The sequence below is a fragment of the Anopheles arabiensis genome, chromosome 3 (genome assembly GCF_016920715.1).
Source record: "Anopheles arabiensis isolate DONGOLA chromosome 3, AaraD3, whole genome shotgun sequence".
Classification (NCBI taxonomy): Eukaryota; Metazoa; Arthropoda; class Insecta; order Diptera; family Culicidae; genus Anopheles; species Anopheles arabiensis.
Window position 1 is genome coordinate 2,119,764 of NC_053518.1, and position 18,864 is coordinate 2,138,627.

Genomic DNA, 18,864 nt, shown 5'->3' on the forward strand with positions numbered 1-18,864 from the left:
AGCGGCTCATTTGTAAGCTCATAATGGGTACGTGTGCATGCCAACGAATGCCGAACGACTCTACCTTATGGTCGCATCTCAGCACGCGCAAGAATAGTTCACCGCCCCAAAACCCGCCCGTTTTACCGAGCTTTCACGCGGCCCCACTCGACGCGCAAAAACCGCGTCGCAAGAACCTCTCGAAAACCTCATGCATCTCGCTGTTCGACGACTGGGCGACCTGCCCATGATGCTGCCCTCACTCTCGAGATGAACCCATGAATTATTCATCTCGTCCAGGGATGTAGGCGCAATAGGCAAACGTGCCCGCCGCCACAACGAGCTGCCAACAAGCCGACGCTACTCGCTGAAGTACTCACTTAAAATGGCATTAGTCGAGTGGCGCCTCAGACCACCGCGAGCCGACGAAAGCTTCTTCACGAGTGTTGCATCTACCCGTGGACAGCTGTTTCTAGTTCCACTGCCGCACCACAGCAACACCGAGGGGATGGAGCGAAATGAGGGAGATCTTCCTAAAGGGTATGATTATCGCTACTGGCTGTTGCCGATCTTGCAGATTGTGGACCCGCCGATGGACTTTCTGGCAGCATCTTTGCAATCACACAAGCAAACCCAGCCGATCGACCACGACAAACGCGAGAGAAGAGTGAGGGCCGTTATTATGGAGAAGGGAAAGGTTCCGTGATTTGCACCTTATGCAAAAGTGCAACCCATCGATCAATGGAATCCCAAGCGATCGGAAGCCAAGATTGGGTACTCTGTGTGTGTGTGTGTGTGGCGTCAAGGCAAAAACAAGAAGCATCCCCGTACATAAAGGAAATTATGTTCGGACCGATGTTCAACGTCGACAGCGGGACGAGTGAACAAATTGCACAAGCCGTGGGTTTACGACTGCCTTTTTGCCACATCACACATTGCAGCAACATCTGGCCGAGCTGTGGTTGATCAAGCGGAAACATTACACTGCCGACAAACTAGCAGATCCTGCAGGAAATGTGTAGAGGCTTGCTGATTGAGGAGAAATTCAAGAAGAAATGAGTTTCTGGAGTTGGTTCAGAAAAAGTGTTGCACATTGGGGAGTTGGAAATTGGATCAACTGAAAGCTTACAGGGTTTCTTGGCTCACCGAAACAATTCCCAAAGATTTACTCTCCGATCCATCCTCCGCCAGTAAACATTACATTCAAGTTTAATAGCCTGAAAGTATAATATCCACGTCACAGATATTTTCAGCATAAATCATCCTTCTTCTCTCACACACACACAGACAAACAACCATAAAACTACCACATTTCCATACTGAATTTGTTTGCTCTCGCTCCTGATCGCTGAAGATCTTCGTAAACATCCAGCAACCACGGCAGATCACGCACTTTATCGAGCTCATCATTCAAATCTGCAGCACCATAAAACCAGATCGTTACTGTCCGCACGGGGGGAAAATTTATGACTCACGGGCGACCGCGACGACGCACATCGGTAGCAGGCAGCAGCATCATTGTTTCTTGTCTTGTGTCTACCGATCCCCTGGGACAACTTTAAACAATCACTGGCATATGCCAGCCAGTAAGCCAATGCAACATTGCGCACTGACAACGGTGCGCAGGCAGCCGCACACAAACAGCCACAAAACATACAATGACGAATGAATAATGGGCTGGAATGCCGCAAACAAAACGGAACCGAAGGCAATTAGTTGCTCCCGAAAATGTGCAGCCAACCCAACTGTCGATCAATTACTCTAAAAAGACGAAACATGTTAAGCAAAAAAAATCAATCTCATCCAGATGCCTGCTTTGAAGATTCAGTTCAGCATCCGACACGACTTCTTTCCAGCCTTCAAAAATACGCATTGTTGTTGGCGCATCTTTGGAAACGCTTTTTACCAATATCTCCCACACCTCACCTAGCAGCTCATCCACGAGAAAGAAACTCCATCGAAATGGATCGCTTTGCCATTAGGAAGCTTATCTCGGCTAAGCGACGTAAAGTGGTAAAAGTGATAGCTTCTACACCGTTTCAAAGAACCTTTATTGTGTCATTCGATGCTCATAAACGATCGAATCCGTCGATGGAGCTAAAGAATACACCCACCACACCCATCAAAACGTTAAGAGAGAGGAGAGAGAAAGAGAGAGACTGAAAAAAGGTGTCGACAGACAGTGCACGGATGCATTCCGAGCGGGATCCGATTAGCTAAACGGGGTGGATCGACATCAAGATCAACAAATCGTGTGCATTGTGCCGCCGGTCTGTTCAGCTATCATGCCGCCCTGATACGTTAATGACCATCGAATGATCACGCCCGGACAACAGGATCAAACGCGGGAACCCGATCGTGCAAAAGCGCTGCAGTGCACCGCTGGAAGATTGATCGGGAAAACCTAACCCCCTGCTCAAGGGCGGCTTTTTGGTTGGGATAACGGAAATAACGACGATTTTATTATAATTCGACCTCGCCCATTGCTTATCTAAATCGTATTTTAAACGATGCATTTTGGGCAGTTGCCATGCAGTGAAAGGTGCAGGTGCAGGGAACTATTCTTACCCAGAAAAGAAAGCTTATCATTGCTTTTAAAATATTGTTCACGTAATAAAATTCTGGAAGGATCATTTTTTACACATCTTAAATTTAGGACCTTAAAACTTCAAAATGTTACAATAACCGTAAACGAATTTCTCAAGACGTTCAAAATCCTGCCTCCTCTTGATGCCTCAGCACTCTTTCTCAGCCACATAAACACACAGCCACACACAAGCTCGCAGCAATTCATCACGCAAGAACGTGCAGTAGCTCTTGGCCTGATAATGAATTCATAACATTGCTGCCCGGAAGGGTGTGCACCGATTTCAACGAGACCACCCAGAAGCTACGCACGCACATGCACTTGCTGCAGCCAGGTTCGGGTGATTGAATTTCAATAAATTTACTCTTTTCGCCTTATCTGCGCCGCAAATTACGAACGGCGGGCAAGTGGCGCTTTCACGCAAGCTGCAATAATGTGAAGCACAGTTTGATCAACCACACGATCAAGCCCGTCAAACCGATCGCCTTCGGGTTGGAAGAAAACTGACAGGAAATTAATTAGCTTCACCACGAAATGTTTGCTCATTGAGCCAGGGAACATTCCCACCGCAAGCAAAGAAGAACGCTTCACGGATGCGCTGTGTACTCCCAACGTGTCTTAAACTGCATCCCTCCTGCCACGAGAGATCTTGCGCCTAATATGGTAGATGGTTTCAGGATACGAAAAAAGGCCTTCCCTCAACGCATCGGTCCTGAACCCTTTGGCTCGACTTGACTGATGGAGTGCTCACGGGACCTTTCAACGTCCACCAGCGTTCGTGTAAAGCTTCAGCAAATTTTCAGCTCCCAAAACCAAACCAGGCGCACATTTAATAATCAATTAGTCGGTGCACCTTTTTTTCGGAGGCACTGCACCCGCCTCGAAGGTGGTCGTAAATCATCCAATGTTGATCTTTAATTATAGACGCGAGCGCACTGAGATGATGGAAAGCACTCATTGCATTATGAAAAGTGTATTTTTCCTCATGATTCGCAAAAGCATCCTTCATTCACGTTGCATCAATTTGAGTCGATAAACGCGAGCATAGCCCCTCAAAAGCGTTACAAAATAACGCTATTTAATTACCGGCCGCTACTGTAACGTGCAGGAATAATTGAAATCGTACTAAAATAACATACTATAAATAATCCGTCAAGCTGTTTTCAAAAATAAACTTTAAAATTACGCTCAATTATTCCGTCGAGCCGGGCGGTGTGGGAATGAGCCGTAAAGGATGGATCGTCGACCCTTCGAGCGTGTTAAAACATCCTGCACCTTCCAAAAAAACAGAAGTGCTGCCCTCTGCGATCGGCTCTCGATTATCAATTAGCAACCAATTTTTCATTAAAAATAACACATCATCCGCTCATCGAACGGCCACCGAGCAGCATAATTAAATATTGATCCTTCGGGAAGAGTTCGGGTTCGTCGCTCCGTTCGCTGATGCCATATAATTACTGGATATTTGTTACAAAATATGAGCTGTGCATTTGTCTGCATTCTAACAGCACAAGCTACAGCACGAGTGTGTTGCTTTTTTCTCCTTTGAAACAGATAAATAAAAGCCACTTTTCGTCTCGCTTTTCTTTGTTTCCCTCCGATTCTCATTACCAATTAGAAGGCGAAGGATAACAACGACCAACGGCCCACGATCACGAGCGAGGTTCTAGGTTTTTCGGGAAGAGGGTCTCGCGGCAAGATTCTTGACCGCCCGGGTAGCATTATTTATGCTCGTAAACTGTTGTTGCCGTGTGGCAAGCGCTCATACCTGATGTTGCACCTCTACTATTTGCTATCTCTTTCTCTATGTTTCGCCCTTCTCTTTCCTATATTCCCTCGCTAGCTGTGTTCGAAGGGCTATGAGACAATCGCTTTCGCTGAAGAGTGCTCATCACAGACATGCATGAGAATCACACAAAAATGCAGAAAATAAAGAAAGCCGCCAAAAGCTACTCTACTCCGACTGCCTTGGGAAGTGATAGGAGTGTCCACAATCATCTACAAACCCGATGAGTGCGATACAATCTTGGACACTTTATGCTTTGCGCTTCCTTCATTCAGGGGAAAAAAGGGACACTAATGCTCACAAGCGTTGCGTAGCGTTTCCCACCGTAAACGGATGCGACACGACCAATTTACCTGCCCGTGGGTTGAAGAAAAGGGAACGTTTTAAACCTCCTTCAAAACACACACACACACACACAGAGGGAAAACAATCCCTCGAGCACAATCCTCGATAAAAACAAAAGGGACCTCGCATTGTGGGACCAGCTGTCTGGCGCACAGGAAACGTTCACTGCCAAGAGCCTTTCGATTGCGGTCCTTCGAAGGTTCGACCGGCTTCCTCCCGGCTGTGTGTTACCGATGCGGGTGGCAGATTTATGTGTTCCTTTATCACACCTCTACCACCTCGCCATCCAACGAGGGCAGGAAACCCAGCGTAAAAACCAGCAGCAACAGCAACCAGATGCCCCCGAGATTCATTCCGTATGTGTCCTTCGTACGAATAAACATTTCTAAACGCACGGCCGAATAGAAGAGGCAATCACAGACGGACCAGGAAGCTTCCATCTTTTTCCACGAAAACGCACTCACAATAACGCACTCAACAATGCGCAGCGGAATGTAAGCAATTAAAAAGTCCAATTGTTGTTGGCATCTACCGGAGGTCGGAGCTCCTCCAGCTCACCAGGGAGCCCGGCCCTATTCACGAATCTCTCAAGCATGTGTTCTTTGAACGTCGAACGATGTAGAGGGAGGAAAAAGGTGATTGAAGCTATGCACACAAAGCTATGCATCGGCAAAGGGAAGATGCTGATGAACTGCTTTTTAAATCGCTTTTGTTCCTAACGCCACGAGACCGTCGAGTGTCTGCTTTCTAGCTGTTGGGCTGAAGCAGGTGGGTCTTAACACACATTGCTTGATTTGTGCTTAATTTATCAAGAACCAAATTAGAACCAACGCTTTTGGATTTGTTTAGAGCAACACTCAAAAGAACAAAACCATTCCACGAACAACGGCAACGAAAACAACCAGCCAAACCAGTTATTAAACGCGTGCTATTACTCATAACTCTCCACCGGAGGGTATTGTAACTTCATTAGCACATACAACCCTATAATTAACAGTCACAAATTAAAGCCTCACGACCCGAGGACCAACCCGAGCTAACAAATCAATGCTCCGCGTTCTTATTCTAATCGAACGCGCGTACGCACCTTGCCGCCCGGAGTGTCGTGGCCGATGATGTCGCCAGATCTGTCTCGTACGCCCCTGTCGGCTTCGCACCACGACCGGAAGAGCCGTCTCGTCACTAACGCCCGACTCATCCCCAGCCGGCAGTGGACCGGTTGGTTCGGGCTGTTCCCCATCTACGTCACGGCTTTCGCGCCGCAACATCTCCTCCACCGTCATATCGTCGCGATCGTGCTGCCGGATCCCGGTCACGGCACCAACGCTCAGCATCAGCAACGTCACTAGCGCACACCGTGCCACGAAACTCTGTCGTCTGGAACGCATTTTGAAGCTGACTTTTTCACTTTTTTTGCTTTTCTTCCTCGCTCACACACTCACTTTGCTCTCTAACACTTCTTCCTTTCTTATACCCCACCACACACGTCACACGAGGCTTCCGTTTTGCCTCCCTTGTACGATCACACTACGATCATTCGCAACAAATATCGCACGCTAATCACTGCACTGGCGGGCAACGCACTTGCTTCTTTCGCATTGTTGGCACACACACTTCTTTCCGTACACTTGTTGTGCTCACTTATCACAAACCACACAAAAAAGAGGGGGATCTGTGCTAACTACGGCGCACCACTATTATCGACGTCTTAGGGGTGAAGATTCTGAAAAAAGGAAATGGAAGAAAACGTGATGTTTAGTTTGCATGTTGTTGCATCGCATTTGACACGATGTTCTGCTCTCTCTCTCTATTGCTCCCTTTCGTGAAACGAACGTCTGCTATGGAAGCACATTTTATACACTCGATAAACAGTTGATGACACGTGCAAATCAGCATCATTACGCTACTGGTGCTGGTTTTATGCGGCAACCATAAAAAAACCCATGGATCGATCTACATCGTTTCGTCCATTTCCACCCGGTGTTGCCAACGCGCACACACGATCGCACAGAACCGGTAACGAACGGCCTCGAGACGATGCTTCCAGCGGTTGTTGTTTTTCAAGATCGAATGTCAAAAATCAGCTGCCCCAGAGTCTGTAAATGAGAGCTCCCATCGGCCGTTCGCACGCAAACCGGTTCCTCGGCACCGGCAAAATACCTCCCTGTTATCGCTATCGCGCGCCCCGGGTTCGCCCCGGCTAGTCCTTCCTTCACGTGGTGAAGTTGATTGGCCTGTGCCGCAAAATAGTATCGTTGGGCGAGAAAATTATTCAACTCGATTTTCGGCATTTTGATCATCGACCGAAACCTCAACCCTCGGTCCAATCACAGACGGGTGGTACATATGAATGTGATCCACACTAATCTGTCAGGGCTGCCGCCCGTTGGTCCATCGTATCCTGAAGGTTTTGGTAGACGAGTAGATCCGTGTGTGGAATTTGTAGACCTTACGGATTACAGACCACCAACCGAACCTGTCTACTGGACGGACACGTTGATGCTGGTGAGGGGCGTTTGTATTGAGCGAGGTGTCGCTTCGGCTAATTTACCTTAACGTATTTGGTATTTAAATGTTATGCCTAATCTATCGTCCAACGGCCACTTTAAATCAATACGTGAAATGTCGCTGGAGCAAACAAATAAGCCAAGTGAAATCTAGCAACCGTATCTTGCCGCAATAATAGAGGAATATGTATGCAAATGTGTGTCTTATGTTGAAGCAATAATATACCAAAAATGTCAATTTAGGCTAACAAACTCGCTACAATTCGTTCGCAGCAGAGAGCCACTGTTTGATCTTGTGTTGCTATCGATTATTCCTTCAATGAGTAACTCAATTCTCCAACCAAACACAATCATTCCGTGAGAAAGTAAGCCCGATGCGCTTTTCCCGAAACTCTCCGCGACGTTTACAACCGAGGAAAAGGTGTGATCTTAGGGCGGGAAAAACAACACCTATGTTTCAATTTTATTGCTGTCCATAAACGCCAAAGGGCACACGCTCTGGTAAACAGAGCCACAGAGTTTGAGTTTGGAAATGTGTTGTCAAAATACGTAAATTCCTCCAGGCCGACCGAGGGATACAAAGATTCCAAACAATCTCTACTCATTTGTTTTCCTCTCTTTGTCTAGTACAAATTACCGGACATTCCCTACATACACTCACAGACAAACGGCACACATAAAACGCGAAAGAAAGGGAAGAATAAATAAGTTACATCTTACTACGAACGAGCTACGGGATGGTATCGTGTCTCGCAGTGGAATGTGTGCAATGCAGGATGCGTTCATCGAGCAAACGACCAAATAATGCGCTCGATTATGTAGCCCAACAAGTTCGCCAATAGTTTGAACCACGCCGGCATCCCTTTCATTTTTGGGCATTATTTTGGAGCAATGAGCAGGAGCGAAACATCGACCCAAAAAAAAGAAAGAAAGAAAAGAGGCTCTCCACTTACCGACTTCATCAGCACAATCAGCGCCAAGGGTTTTGTACGCAGGAACCGTCGTCTGCAGCATTACCATCGCTGCCCGCCATCACCATCATCATCGGCGTCTGCGTCATCGAGTGCGTTCCTCTGGCTGCACTGACTTTTGTACTGGCCGGCGACTGGCTGCAAACCACGGGGAAGGCGCGATGAAAAATGGCATTGCATTGATAAGGGCGTCTATAATTACTTTCTTTCGCAGACGGTCCTGCCGCAAGCGGTTCGCGGTTTTGGGGGCAACTTCTGCAGGGTGTGTGTGTTACGGAGAACGCAGGAAACAGGAGGAACACGGCACTGGACGGTTCCTTTGCTAAAATATCCACCAACCGTTTCCTCCAGTGCGTTTTTTAATTCTTCCTTTGCTCACGCCAAAGACTTCCACTCGGGCACTTAAAGGACATTTAAATTATGACACCAGCCCGACACAATATTTCCTCTTGTTTAACCACTTTATTCGCACGCTTTTCGTTACAAACACAGTGTTGCCGACACACACACACACACTGCACTGACCTTTGCAAGTGTTGCAACAATTACCGCAGACGCGTGATCGCTCACGCTTTCCTCGCTGCGCTTCCTACGCTCTTTCACTGAAAATGCACTTTGATCGTGCGCGATGCGGCGCTGATCGATAATTTCTCACGCACTCCGCCGATCGGCTTGACAGGTGCCTCCACCCACCGGGCCCACTCGATCATTTTCTCACACCGTATCTTATCGCAAGATCGTGAAGACAAACACACACACACACACGAACACGCCACTTTTGATGCGTTGCGGATTGAGTTTCCTTATGCTTTGTGCCGCACACGCACTCGCAAGCGCGTGAACAGAACGTGTCGCACCGGTGCTGCTGCTGCTGATGCTGATGCCTTGCCGACGTCGTCTGATGTGCGGATTCGGTTTGGTGCACTCGCGGATTTGGCTATTTTAAGCTCCAGTCGAAAGAACACCGGTCCGCAGCATTGCCGGCTCAGGATGCAGCGTAGATTGTCGCCGTTCGGTGACGCGCACCATCGTTGAATGTAAACGTTTTTACTTCACTTGTTTGCACAGAAAAATGCACACATTAATGTACACTTTTCTTGCAATTCTTCTATCAATTTTCTATCTCACTGCATTTATATTGTATCCGCAAAGATGGTTATCTTTCACACACACTACACATCGCAGAACGACCGACTGTTTCGAACCGACCGGTTGAACATCCCGAAGCAGACTGATCGATCGGAAGCAGAAAGATCGTGTTCAAGCGACGGTTCTCTCAGCATCCGCACGCATCTCGCTCTTGGAACCAACTTCTTCTCGCGATACGGTTTGTTTACGTGTTTAGGTTACGACTTTTCGCTTATTATTCTGCGTTTAACTCTGTCAACTTGTGATGTGTTTGAGTTATTTTACTGTTTAATGATTTTTTTATGTTATTCACTACAAAAAGCATATAAAAATAGTGGCTTTAATTCGTAAAAATCACATCACAGTCTAGATAGTTTGAGAGAAACAAAACAAGAGAAGGGAGAGATGTTTGAAATGAGAGAGAATTCAATGCAATTGCGGCACAGCAGTTGCATTTGCCGGTAGACAGCTCCATGCTCCACGTGGTGTTCTGTGTGAATTTTGAATTCGATATGCAAAAGCAGCCAGGTGAATTGAGATGTTAAAGATAGGTGTATGCTTTTGCATACTGTTTGCGATTTTTTTAAAGGATATTGACTTTTATTAATCTATGTTTTCCCATAAATTTGTAAGATGTAGAGAACTCTAAGCTTAGTGTGCTTCTTAAACTTTAAATAATTATCAAACATTGTTATTAAATGATGGGTTTTCAGCAAAGCACAAGCAACAACTAATAAATCAGCAAAATAAACAACCCCCAGAAGACCTTTGGATTTCACAGTTGATGAAATATTTCACAACCCTTTGCGTGAAATATTTCAATCGTGCATTATTGTATGCAAACTGCATACCATGATTCTGAAGATGCATTTTAAATTCTACACAATAATGTCAACAAACCGTTGATTACTTTTTCTCTGAATTTTCTCACATTAATAGATGTTTAGAGTTACTCTGTCTAACTAAAAGAAAAGAATATAAGAGTATGATCATGTGCTTACTAAAGAAAGTAAATGCTTTTTGAAAAATGTACCTACGGAAGAGGATCAAACAGCGTAAGTAATGCCTACTCTTTTGCTTTGGCGTAAAGACCTTCGCTGAGAGTCTATCAGACCTTCTTAGCATATTAAATAACACAAATTACATTTATAATACTATTGCATGATGTAAATAGCTGATAAATTGTATCTTAAATCCATCGATCAACAACGAATTTAAATAATGTGTCACTTCCCAGAACACCTACCCATTAACTACCAGTCCATTTCCATAAAACGCTACCAATCCGCTTCTCGTGAAAAGATTTTTCATAACGCTCCATCCCACGGGAAGTCCCTTGCGTTACTTAGTATTCTCCATTCCAAACCTCACATCACACATAACCCACTATCATGACCTTGCTGATACCCGTCATAAAAACCAGTTCACACACCCAAGTCATCTAATGCTCATTCCCGATGCAACTTTGCTGACCTTTCCCCGAACACACTTTGCTAATCTCTCTCTCGCTCTCCACAATTAGCTAGCACCTTAGCGCCTGGTATCGGTGACGTGCACCATCGCATCGCAAAACGCTACGATCGATTCCGTACAGATCACGTGCCTGGATGCGACTAGTAACCGGAAAGTAACGATCGATCGGTTGAATAAAAACAGACTGCAATTCTTATTCCTCTATCGAATGGTTGGTAGTATTATAATGAGTGGAATATTTACTTTACTGTCACGGCTCATTGCGCACGTCACGTACGTAGCATGGTGGTGTCGCTACCGTCGCCGAGCTCCCGTCGTCTGGATAGAGGGAGCTGCATTTAAACGACTGAGGGATTATGATAAAAATTCAACTATTGCTGGCAACTGTCCCATGAACTTGTGCTTATAGAATTGTTACTGTTTCTGGCAATGGAAAATGACTGACGAAGCGGAAATATAGTGAGTGAATAGTGTTGATTTTTTCGGAAAATCATCAACATATCTGAGTATTTGGGAAAACTCAACCAAACAAAGTGTGAGAATGATGGATTTTCCAGTGTACAATTTTTCCGGATATCAAGTTATGGCTTGGCCCAAGTTTCGCTCTCTCAAAGAAAGCCTCCATGGGGGATTTGATCGTCACCATCGCTCTCTCTACCTCCCTCATTGTACACAGGGTAAATAATTCAATTTTAATTGATCACACACATCTATCTTGATTTGCGCACTGTGCGCTTCATCTCCGTCACCTCTCCGGGGTGTGATTACTCACCCCCTGTAAGCTTAACACGCGCACCAAACTACCACCGATAGGCAGGCATTAGTCAGGTGTGGTCTTCCCCGTGCATCAGAACACTCGACTAGTGCACGAAACTTCTAAACCGGCCGGTTTGGGGGAATGTGTTAGTGTACCCCTTCGGTACTACGCTCACACGCTTGCGAGTACTCCAGAAGCTTACGATTCTCGATGCACGATCGCGGAGAGATGGATCCATGGATCGATTTTCGTTCATAAATAAACACGGCCCTTCGAACAGCGAGTGATATTCCGTTCGACACGCTGCCACGGTGGAGTTGAACGAGAGATCCACGTCCACACGTGTACACCGCGATTTGGATATTACACGCAAAGCTGCTCGGCTTGGACCAGTGTTGTGCTTTGTTTTTTTGATCAATTTGATAAGTGGTTCGAGCGGGTGGCATATGTTTTCCGGTGTGTTGATAGCGATTCACACGTGTAATCGATTGCTGTGCTCCAGTGCGCCGTCAACTGAACAGTACTTGCAAAATGGCCTCCAGACAGCACCGCACGGGAACGCACTCACTAGCAGCTAATGGAGCTGGTGTTCGGTTCGCCATCATTCTTGTCTGCACTGGCCTGCTGGGAGTCGCCATGGCTTGTGTAGGTATATTTGCTCGCTTCCATACTATCCCGTATGCTCAGTGAGATGTGATCTAACTGTGGGAGAAGATGATGACCCTTACGCTTATTCTTCGATTTCATTCCAACCCAGAACGGTGGCTACAAGATACGGGTGAAAAAGATTGAGAACTGTGCAGGAGCAGACGCGATCATTACTGCCGACGAAAACTTCACCGTGGTGCTGACGAAGAACTGTGAGATCAAGTCGCGCGGATGCGTACGGTTTAAGGACTTCAAGACGGGGAATGCAAAGTACACCATCTCGAAGGACGGCGTGCAGGTGATGCAGGGTTCGACGGACATCTGCGATCAAGCGTCCCGTCCGAGGCGTACCGAACACATTGCCGAGCTGCTCCGGAGTTTGGGTGTACCGGAGAAATGTCCAATTAGTGCGGTAAGGGTTGCTAACGCTTTCCCTTCTACGAATGTTATTGATCATAAACCACTTATTGTCTTTGTAGGGTCAAATCTGTACCGAACCCAGTCAGGTGGTGAACATCAATCGCTTTAAGCAATATCTTCCTCTTGCTCGGGGAGCAATCGCTGTCGATGTGGCCGTGCAGCACGATTCGGTATGTGTCGTGAACGTAAACCTAAACCGTACCGTACACTAATCTCAGCCTTTCCATTCACTTTCAGGGTAAAAGCTGCTTCAAGATACGTTTCGATATTACGAAGTAGGTGGAACCTAAATGTTTTGCATATGATCGCTCAACTGCTGGAGAGTTCAGCTGCTATGATCCAAAATCAATTGTTTTGTTTGAATAATAAATTGACAGCTTTTGCAAGGAATCATTATTCGGTGTCTTTGGATTACTTCCTATAATTAAGTTATAGTTGTTTGAAACGTTAATATCACCTGTAGATGTTGTTTTAGACTTTAAAAACGTCAACAACAAAAGAGTTGTTTATGCGTCGGTCAGGACACTTTTTTGGTTGACATTGAACACTGTTTTGCTGGCGCTAAACTGATCCCGGGTTCAATTACCTACTACGATCTACTAGATCGCGTTCTGAATACCAAAATAGCACTTTGTAGATCAACAACTAACTAAACACTATATGTATGGACGAGTAGAAATGCTTTCAAATTTTGCAAAATTATAGAGAGGAAACACACTTTAATGCAATCTACCGATTTATGACTGAAAATTTCACACCCCGATAGGGCACCATCGGTGTTGGTAATTGTTGGTTTGAGCTTCCTATGGCCAGAGGCTCACCTACTATCAAACTTTCATTTCCTGTGGGATATAGGTGGTATGCAGCTATATAACTCATTGCAGAGAATATGTAGTTCATCACAGTTGGACAGCCTGCTAAAGTGTCTAAAGTGTTTTTTACAAAATGCTGCCCACCAAAGTTTACTTCTACGCTCTGTTGATCGTTCTCATCGTTGCCCGTGGTTCTGTAGCATGCGTATGCACTCTCAACCTGTAGCCTGTACTTCTTTTTAGACTAATTTTCGCTCACTTTTAACTACAGAAAGATGGATTCTCCTTAAAAGTGAACAAGATCGAGAACTGTGCCGGACCGGACGGTATCATCACACTGAGCGATGATACCGCCATCACGCTTGGGGACGACTGTTCCCTTAGTCTGCAGGGATGCGTTACGTTGAAGGAGTTTAACACGGCAGCCGGTAGCGTCAGTGTGTCCAAGAACGGTAGAGAGATGTTTAAGAAACAGATCGATGCATGCAAGATGGGATCAAAGATTCCGTTCGTTAAAGATTTCCTGCCCGGTGGTCTATGTCCTCAGAGCGATGTAAGGAATGGCGAATATTGTCGAGTTGGAAATGTATTTGAAAAGATTGATTTATTATTCTAGGGTCAAATATGTGCCGATCCGGACAAGAAACTCCCAATGGATCGTTTCAAGAAGATGCTGGGCATTATGAAAGGTTCGATCGGGATAGAGCTTAACCTGGATCACGATACGGTTAGTAGAGATTCTTCTCTCTTTTAAACTGGAGATTTAACTTTAATTACTATCATTTCAGGGCAAAAGTTGCATCAAAATGGAGGTTGAAATTTCTAAATGAAACATCGATTGATGTATACAAAATGTCCAAACCGGTAAAATAAAACGGTATTATAAACACAACAAAACGGTGTGTTGAATCTTGGCATAATTAAACGATACAGTAATTGAACAGATATTATGACAATTACTTCATTTTTTAATAAACCAAGCCGTCCGACTGCTCGTGACTGTCTGATTGAGGTTGAGCAGCATTATTTAAATAATACTACGCCTATAATCCATGGAATCCTATACTCATATATCAGGATAGAGTCATTAATATGTCATTGATCTTCATTACAAGCGCACACTGCACTGCATGGAGCCAGACATGTATCGGGAATATTACGTGACGTGATCGTAATTAATCACGAAACAACAAACACAATCAGTGAAATTTGGTCTACAAGTTCTAGTCAAAACAAAACATCCATTTCATTTCCTGATCATTTTTTCATTTAACTCTGTTACACTACAGCACCGCACCGCGTGTCCGATAAGCACCCGTGCACTTAATTACACCGGAAATGTATCTACGATTCAGTAGTTGCATCAGAGGACGCTTCACAGAGAGCACTGGCTGTGCATTTGTGCTATAAATATAAAACGGTAGCACGGCTCATTAGTTTATTTGTGCAGTTTAGTTGCGTGTTATTTACCAAGAGCAGGATGAATTCTTCTTGGAGGGTAGTCGTGTTCCTGGGGCTCGTTATCTTGTGCCACTCCAGAAGAGCAAGGGCTTGTGTAAGGAAGAGATCTGAAGAGATGCTTTCACTCCAATTACTAACATACATTATTCGTGATTTTGAAGAACGGTGGCTATGAGATGATCATTCACAGTATTGAAAACTGTGCCGGAGAAGGACAGATCGTTACCATCGATCCCAAGTCTACTGTCACGCTGATGGAGGACTGTAAAGTAAAGTCCAAAGCTACGGCACGCACCGTGGGATTCAAGACGGCTATGGTGAGATTTGGGGATGGGAGCACTAGATCTTCTAGCTTCTTCTTATACACTTGTGATCCGATCAGATGGACGTAACGATCACCAAGAATGGCCTACCGGTGCTGAAGGAAACGGTCGACATCTGTGCGAACCTGGAGGAGGCGTCCGGCAACAAAGAAGCGGCCGAAATCATCACCATGTTCGGTGTGCCGGACCATTGCCCGGTGGCCGCTAGTGAAATACGTACCGACGAAAGCCAAACATACAGCTTGGAGAAGTATAAGCAACATCTGCTGGTAGCACAGGGTCGTTCGATCATCGATGTGCTTGTGAAACATGAAAAGGTACTAAGGCGATGAGTTAATGAAAAGAGACGATATTGAAAAGCATTTCCATTTTTTTGCAGGGTGAAAGCTGCTTCAAGATTGACATGGAAGTTACTTCACCAAATCTGATCGGTTGATGAGCGAACTATTCGAAGGTCAATTTGATGTGGTAGTGTTTCGTCGTGTCTGCCTATGAATCCTAAACCTATGTCACCAATTCACGAAGGTCAATAAACATGTTTGAACAAATCCAAAAACTGATCTCGCATGCAAGGTGAAATGAGTAATTAGTCCATTCGAGAGTTGAACTTCACATCACGCACTGACCTTTTCGATTGCTTTACTCCCCCATCCTCTCGTGCGATCGTAATTTACTAAAAAACCACAGAGATAGAAACGACCATGCATACAACCAGTGAGTGAGATCCAAGTGAGCAGATCCTCTCATCTGAAACGATTGATCTCACCGCCTCACACAACAGGGTGAATCCAACTCAGTTTTGGTTCTGTATGCGCATAAAGTTGGTTCCATTCAATGCTTCGTAAAATGATAGTGTATTGCCTAACACGTGTTAAACACGTTCAAGGTGGCGCTGTAGGCGCTGTAGGGTTCAAAGGAAAGACCCGTAAACAAGCCGGGTTTGTTTGACGAATCGTGAATGAGTCACACTCTGCTTCATCGTAAAAACAGGCGGCTCGAGATGCCGCTCCATTCATAAGCCAAGTGACCTCGCAGCGAGAAGGAAATGGGCAGCTTCCATGTGACCGTAGACCATTGTCAAGATCAATGACATCACACGGTGTGTGGAGAGGGAAATTTAGTTTTTAATTTGCATGTTGGGATTTTTACACCCGTGGCTTAAGACATCAAGACATTGCGAGATACACAAAGAACCCGATGGATTATTGAAATTTGAAGAAGACGCTCCTACTTTGAGGAACAAATTATTCCAATAATTGGGTTTGTTGATTAGTCGGTGACATAGCTAGCGTGCCAAATTTCCAAAACGGCCTCTAATTGTCTGGAACTATCGCCTGTCCGAAGCTACAAATAACAAACCAATTTTCGGCACAATTAAAATCAGCTAATGATGCCATGCGGCTGACATGCAAAACCGTGCCGTACTGGGATGAAGCCGATCAAACAGGCCTCTCTGCTGGTGCTGACAAGTCTTTATCATGCTGCTTCCCGGCGTAGTTCTGAGTGCGCTTTGTCTGTTGTTACCGATCTGCGGAAATGCGATTCCCACGCCACCGCTGCCGCCGACCCGGGTCGAGCTGATCCCATCGATGCCCAGCAGCAAGGACACTGCCAAGTTGACGAACCACATCGACCTTCACCGGGCCAAACGGAACCTGGACATTGGCGGTATATTGAAGACGATCGGTGTCGGGGTGGATGTCGGTGGACCGCAGCTTAACTTCAACGCGCCCAACGTCACGCTGGATACGCCGCTCGGTGCAATCGTGTGCCCGGAAGGGGGCAGCCGTAGCCGACGGGATGATGGAGGTGGACGGCGAGGAGAGGCAGAATCGATGGAGATGAGTGAGGAAAGAACGGAGCGGAAGGGAGGGAATGGATTATCGATAAAGTTTGGGTTCTGAGCTGGGGAGCGAGTTTGACCGGAGCACCGAAGCCTATGCATCTCACGTGTTTCAGTTTGTGTGTGTGTGCGTTTTTTTGTCTTTTTTTGTTTTGGATGTTTGCCTGATGTAGTACGAAGAAGCCGGGATTTTGGCTGTAAAAATAAAGTCCACATTTAAGTCTTGGTGGTGTTATAGCTGTACGATGGGTTAAAGTATTCATACTCTCCTGATATCATTTAACTTAAGCTTTTCAAAGATCAGTTCAAAGATCGTTACAAAATAAACAATACACCAAGCCCACCAAGAACCTTACAAATTGAAAATTGGAAATAAAAACACAAAACATGAAGCAACCAACAGCATTGCAGACAAATAAACAAATCGCACCCCTTTCGCGCTATCACACGATCGCACTGACCCACAATCACGCCCCCTCGCGGGGTTGCCTTCCCTTCGAAAAGGGCTATTGCACCACCGCCACCACCACCACCGATCGTTCGAACCCCAAAGTGGGTGTATTTTTGGGGAGAATTTGTAACCAAAACTTACCCGACCGGCCGTTGCGGTGCGAGATCTGTTAATGTGTGGGTACGGTCTTTCCCACCATTAAGGTCGGGCGGCCCTGGGAGCTGTTGTCTTTCCCTGCCCGCAAACGGCGACGACCCAAGCGGTGGCAGCGGTGGCCTTGCAGACAGCGAATTGTTTCGCGAGACGGTTTCCGCCGCCGAAGATCGGCAGCAGCGAGATCGGTCGTCGGACGGGTTGTCCACTGTCTTCATCCCTTCTCCAGCACAAAACAACGGTCCAAATTTTCTTCACCACCGCTGGTGACATATAAAAAGATCTTGTACCCGAACGAAGCACGTTATCCAGCGATCGTCTTGTGGCGGAGAAACACACAGGTGTCGGAACTGTCCAGAGCTTTATCCAGTGCAGACGCAAGTGAACACGTGCTCAGAATGAAGGTGCAGATTGTGCTATGCGTTGTGTTGGCGGTGCTGTGCTGCTTCGTGTCGGCGGAGGAAACGGCTGCGGACCGTACCAAGCGGCACGGATATCCGGGCTTCGGTGGTGGATACGGCCATGGATTCGGCGGTGGATACGGTGGATACGGTGGTTACGGAGGGTACGGACACGGATATCCGGGCTACGGCGGTGGCTACGGACTGTACGGTGGTCATGGACATGGTGGATACGGTCTCGGCCATGGCTACGGAGGATATGGCGGACACGGCTATGGAGGTTATGGTGGATACGGACATGGCGGCTACGGTCATGGTGGATACGGCCATGGGGGATATCCCGGCGCTTTCGGAGGACTCTTCGGCTAAGCTTGTAAAGGTGGCCCTGTGCGCAGCGAAGGATTTCAAATCAACGTTCGGACATCAACATTAGTCACAGCCAAATATACCAAATTGTGTTATGTTTACTTGTTATAAATGTGTCGGCCTAAAAAGAAAACAAGGAAAGTGATGTTAAAAAATGACATGAAAAAAGATGCACAAAAAACAGGTTGAAAATCAAAACCAACAAAATCAATCAACTGAAATGTAGCAATATTCGCGACACAGACACACATTCGTCGGCATTCGTTGAGCCGCCGTGACTCACTCGCTCACTCCATCCCATCGTATGAATAAAAACCCGTTCCTGTAACATTAAAATTGCCTTTCTTTTGTACACGTTCACCTTGAGCATAGCTGTGTTGATACTGCAAGAAATAGTTACACTATAATTTCGGCCCCAAAAAGAGCAAAGGAGTTTCTGCGACAGTAAGAGAG

At 46.1% G+C, this 18,864-nt stretch overlaps 5 protein-coding genes across 6 annotated transcripts in view; 4 read left to right on the plus strand and 1 right to left on the minus strand.

Moving 5' to 3' along the window:
• LOC120901420 (laminin subunit alpha-1) overlaps positions 1–9,383 on the minus strand; it is a 76,447-nt gene extending 67,064 nt beyond the window's left edge. The window contains exons 1-3 of one of the 2 annotated variants that reach the window (XM_040309356.1): positions 8,378–9,371; positions 8,158–8,313; positions 5,785–6,420 (exon numbers count right to left, since the gene is read on the minus strand). In XM_040309356.1, the coding sequence (XP_040165290.1) occupies positions 5,785–6,085 (301 nt within the window). In that variant the 5' untranslated portion in view covers positions 6,086–6,420; positions 8,158–8,313; positions 8,378–9,371. Of the gene's footprint in view, positions 1–5,784; positions 6,421–8,157 lie in introns of both variants that reach the window. The other variant, XM_040309357.1, reaches the window with a different exon arrangement.
• Positions 9,384–11,652: 2,269 nt separating this feature from the next.
• On the plus strand, positions 11,653–12,997 carry LOC120903904. The gene is made up of 4 exons (XM_040313572.1): positions 11,653–12,178; positions 12,291–12,593; positions 12,661–12,771; positions 12,839–12,997. Exons 1-4 carry the CDS (start codon positions 12,065–12,067, stop codon positions 12,878–12,880), a joined length of 570 nt encoding a protein of 189 aa, XP_040169506.1. The 5' UTR covers positions 11,653–12,064; the 3' UTR covers positions 12,881–12,997.
• Positions 12,998–13,489: 492 nt separating this feature from the next.
• LOC120901450 lies at positions 13,490–14,310 on the plus strand. Its single transcript, XM_040309413.1, has 4 exons — positions 13,490–13,618; positions 13,685–13,966; positions 14,030–14,140; positions 14,202–14,310. The coding sequence occupies exons 1-4, from the start codon at positions 13,547–13,549 to the stop codon at positions 14,241–14,243; spliced, it is 507 nt and encodes a 168-aa protein (XP_040165347.1). The 5' UTR covers positions 13,490–13,546; the 3' UTR covers positions 14,244–14,310.
• A 530-nt stretch (positions 14,311–14,840) lies between these two features.
• On the plus strand, positions 14,841–15,757 carry LOC120901449. The gene is made up of 4 exons (XM_040309411.1): positions 14,841–14,968; positions 15,036–15,191; positions 15,257–15,514; positions 15,577–15,757. The coding sequence occupies exons 1-4, from the start codon at positions 14,894–14,896 to the stop codon at positions 15,631–15,633; spliced, it is 546 nt and encodes a 181-aa protein (XP_040165345.1). The 5' UTR covers positions 14,841–14,893; the 3' UTR covers positions 15,634–15,757.
• A 2,285-nt stretch (positions 15,758–18,042) lies between these two features.
• LOC120904981 (neuropeptide-like protein 31) lies at positions 18,043–18,414 on the plus strand. The gene has a single exon (XM_040315567.1). The coding sequence runs from the start codon at positions 18,043–18,045 to the stop codon at positions 18,412–18,414; it is 372 nt and encodes a 123-aa protein (XP_040171501.1).
• Positions 18,415–18,864: the final 450 nt, after the last annotated feature.